Source organism: Salvia hispanica, unplaced genomic scaffold (genome assembly GCF_023119035.1).
Source record: "Salvia hispanica cultivar TCC Black 2014 unplaced genomic scaffold, UniMelb_Shisp_WGS_1.0 HiC_scaffold_227, whole genome shotgun sequence".
Taxonomy (NCBI): Eukaryota; Viridiplantae; Streptophyta; class Magnoliopsida; order Lamiales; family Lamiaceae; genus Salvia; species Salvia hispanica.
Genome location: NW_025951945.1, coordinates 1 through 4000, shown reverse-complemented (window position 1 = coordinate 4000; position 4000 = coordinate 1). Strand labels below are relative to the sequence as shown.

The following is a 4000-nucleotide window of genomic DNA, read 5'->3' as shown; positions in this document are numbered from 1 at the left end:
CGAAATCTAGACTTTGAAATTCGATTATGACAAAATTCATTGTCGGCGGCAACACTAATAAATTACAAAAAGAGGTTTAGGTGAAAGAAATTGATTACTTGTCATGGTTTTGACAAAAGCAATATAGTCCAGAAAAAATAAGGTGCTTGAAATTTGTTACTATCTTTATGTCTCTTGTTCCCACCACAAAACTGATAATGGTACTACTCGTACCATTTTAATTGGCCCACTTATATCACACGGTTTCATATTAATTTTTACAATGTGAAACACCCACTCAATTTAATTGCATAATGTGCACATTGAAGTCAAATAGTAGCTCATTCTAAAGAGAATAAATTTGAATAAATACATACATACATAAATATCATGTCTTGCAGAAATTTATGAAATGTTAATACCTCTAAACAAGCGATTTATTTAGAAAAAGATCGTTGGTAAATAAAAAATACATTTATCAATTCTAATCACTTTTTGGTGGATAATAGTTTTTGCCCTTAATGAAATTTTAACAAAACTAACAGCTTTTAAATGATAAATTTGGAAAAGGAAAACAAAAGCAAAATAGAAGTTCCATATTTGACGCTATTGTAAAAATGTGTTTCAAGGTCTTTGGTTCTTCCCTGCAAAACACACATTGAACATTATGGACTCCGGTTATACTTCCTTGAATGATAAAGCAAAATCTGAAGTTGGGCTCGCAACAAAAAATGTTTCTTCAAGCCAATCGTCTACGAATAGAAGTTGAATTGTCTTTGTTAAAGAGCTGGGTAATAATACATTTAGACACAAAGAAAGCATAAGAATTATCAAAAGACTAAACTCTTAGGGTCCGTTCGCTTTCCCCGTAATGGCCATATAAGCCCTCAAAACTGCCCAATAACCACCGTTCGGTTTCCATGCATGAATACTTGAAAGCCCAAGCTAAACCCATTGGCCCGCACTGTTTGCTTCATAAATGGGCTGTTACTTTTCTTCCAAATTTTGTGAGATAAAATTCTAATGAGGCCAGAATCGGATGAGTTGTTGAAGAGAAAGACCAATTTGCCCTTGTGAATTTAGAATCACCTCAAATTGTCTCATTTTGAAACGAGGCAACTCCAGCCCTAATTTTGGTGACAAACGGCGCCCAGCACACAACGCTCGCGACCGGCGACCTCCATTCCGTCAGTCAACAGTAAGATTCGGAACAATATTGTTCGATTAATGATCTCCTCCGTCTGTTTTTCTGATTATTTGGTATGCTATTGTGCGTACATAGTCCGTTCGGTTTCGCCGTGTCGACGAAGATCCGCCGGTGTACTCGTTCCAGTCGGAGGTTCAACCGGTCCTCAAATTTGCAGCGTCATAGCTAGGTAAATAACCCCTGGATTACACATATTTGCGTATGCTATTATTTTAATTTATAGCCAATTTAGGTGCTTTTAAATGAGTTCAGTAGCAATAGAATAGTTTGGCTTATAAAATGATTATTATGAAATTTATGATTGCTGGTATAGTTAGTTGGTTTGTGTAATGTGGTGTGTAAACGCAAGTAGTGGTTCGTGGGTTCTCTAGCATTCTGTGAAACGTGATCTTTCGTACTGCATCAAATTTTGTTTTTGGTAGGATTTAATATAGCACGATGAGATCCCACGACTCTGCACAGATATGCATGCTCTTAGTAGACATCATGGATGTATACCGAGTTGAGACTACGGTGCTTGTCCGTCGGTATATGAATGCTAGGACACGAAGGGCTAAGCGTATAATTTTAGAGCACGCAAGAAGATGCAGTGTCCTATCAAAAATCCCTCGTCAAGAAGAACACCTCGGACGGCTAGTGAACTTCAGCGACATTGACTGTATATCTAATTTGCGTATGGATCGAAATACGTTTGGAAGATTATGTAGACTTTTAGTGGACCGAGCAGGGCTGCGAACTGGCAAAGTGCTTGGGGTGGAAGAACAATTGGCCATATTTCTAAGTGTACTATCGCACCACCAGAAAAATCGAATTGTCCGTTTCAACTTTGTTAGGTCCGGATCCACGGTTTCCTACTATGTGAATAAGGTGTTGGCTGCTATTCTAAGTCTTCACACAGTTCTCATACCTAAGGCGACTCCGGTCACTGACGACTGTAACGACCACCGTTGGAAATGGTTCAAGGTACCTCTAACAAAATTGTTTTTAATTTACATGTTCTTAAATGGCTATCATTGTTCATGCTTTTTGATGCAGGGATGCTTAGGGGCGTTGGATGGGACACACATTAATGTCTTGGTAGGTGATGCCGATAAACCACGTTATAGAAATAGAAAGGGTCAAATATCAACCAACACGTTGGCTGCTTGTGACCGTAACATGCAATTTGTGTTCTTCTACCCCGGGTGGGAGGGGTCAGCTGGGGATTCCAGGGTGCTACGAGATGCAGTGGCGCAGCCAGATGGGTTTAAGGTTCCACAAGGTCTGTATGTTGTTATGTTCTTCACATGTTTAGTTTACTTCGCAGTTCAAGTGAACATAATGCACATATGATGAACTAATATATATGCACCTTGTCGTGGCAGGATGTTACTACCTTTGCGATAATGGGTATGCAAATAGCAACGGTTTTCTGACACCATTTCGAGGAGTTAGATACCACTTGAAAGAGTGGGGACCTGGCACGGCCATACCACAAAATCCGAGAGAGATGTTTAATATGAGACACACGAAAGCTAGGAATATAATAGAGCGTGCTTTTGCTGTGTTGAAAATGCGGTGGGGTATCCTTAGGAGTGCATCATATTACCCGATTCAGACCCAGATTCGGCTAATAATGAGTTGTTTCTTATTACACAACTTCATACGGCGCGAAATGGAAAACGACCCCATAGAAGCTGAGCTGGATGGTGAGACTATGCCGTTTGCACAGGATGCCGAGTTTGAAGGTCAAGAATTTGTTGAATCTGTGGAACCATCCGCGCAGTGGACACAAACACGCGAAGAAATAGCACAATATATGTGGAACAACCGCTAGTCTTGGTTTAGTTGTATTTGTTTATTTGGTTAATGAATGCAGACATTCGGATATTGTGTTCACTTGTATGCTAATGATCAAACTATGTTCAACGTTTCGCATTGGTCCGGCCATTACACTTCATTAAACTGATACATCTTTTTTATGTTGACTAATAATTGTTCTTGTAGATGAACCACAGGTTCACAATGTCACTCATACTAAAATTATGGTTACTAAAAATTTAATTGGGACTCTCTTTCTGGAGAATATTATACTAGTATAATTTTCTGGTCAATGATATTTACGTGTAAATTTTATAGAGTTGTGATATATGATAGTATAAAATTAGGACAAATGAAAAGCATGACTAAAATTTCATTTTTCTATCTTTTAGTGTATTAAACGGTCATATTTTTATTTAGTAATCTAGTATAAATATAAAATTAAATTATAACTATATAAGTACGTGTGTATATATATATATATATATATAAAGAGAAAAATATATAGTGGATCTTCCACACCAAAATGAAAGGTGGTGTACCCAACCAATTAATCTTTGACAAATTAAAATTTTTGTAAACATATTTCTAGTAACCATTATGAAGTGTGTACTCATGCCAACTAATATAGTTATTTTTAGAAAAAAATTATTTCCTATAAAAAATAGAAGATATTTATTAAAACACTTTTATAAAGTAGTGCATAATCTTAAAATATGAAAATATTTTTCCTCCTATACATAGATATATACACGGATGGGATTAATTACTAAATAATTAACAATCCAAAATTAGAATCAATTCTTAACTAGTACTCCATATTAAAGGATTATTAGATTAGAAGATCTAGTGGAAAAAATATTTTTAATTTTCATATTTTAAGATTATGTAATACTATTTAATAAATAATTAACAATCCAAAATTAGAATCAATTCTTAACTAGTACTCCATATTAAAGGGTTATTAGATTAGAAGATCTAGTGAAAAAAATATTTTTAATTTTCATATTTTAA

The 4000-nt window shown here is 35.8% G+C and overlaps 1 protein-coding gene across 2 annotated transcripts; it reads left to right on the top strand.

The window, feature by feature from the left end:
* Positions 1–1100: 1100 nt before the first annotated feature.
* On the top strand, positions 1101–3101 carry LOC125198739 (putative nuclease HARBI1). 2 transcript variants are annotated; one of them, XM_048097029.1, is made up of 5 exons: positions 1101–1177; positions 1262–1355; positions 1649–2149; positions 2222–2447; positions 2551–3101. In XM_048097029.1, exons 3-5 carry the CDS (start codon positions 1655–1657, stop codon positions 3000–3002), a joined length of 1173 nt encoding a protein of 390 aa, XP_047952986.1. In that variant the 5' UTR covers positions 1101–1177; positions 1262–1355; positions 1649–1654; the 3' UTR covers positions 3003–3101. The 2 variants fall into 2 exon arrangements, with proteins under 2 accessions (XP_047952986.1, XP_047952985.1); XM_048097028.1 differs by having other exon boundaries at positions 1609–2149.
* Positions 3102–4000: the final 899 nt, after the last annotated feature.

Coding starts and splice junctions, on each gene's coding strand:
- LOC125198739 (XM_048097028.1), top strand. CDS start 1,625: ATGAGATCCCACGACTCTGCACAGATATGCATGCTCTTAGTAGACATC. Junction 2,150..2,221: donor ACCGTTGGAAATGGTTCAAG/GTACCTCTAACA, acceptor TTTTTGATGCAG/GGATGCTTAGGGGCGTTGGA. Junction 2,448..2,550: donor TGGGTTTAAGGTTCCACAAG/GTCTGTATGTTG, acceptor TTGTCGTGGCAG/GATGTTACTACCTTTGCGAT.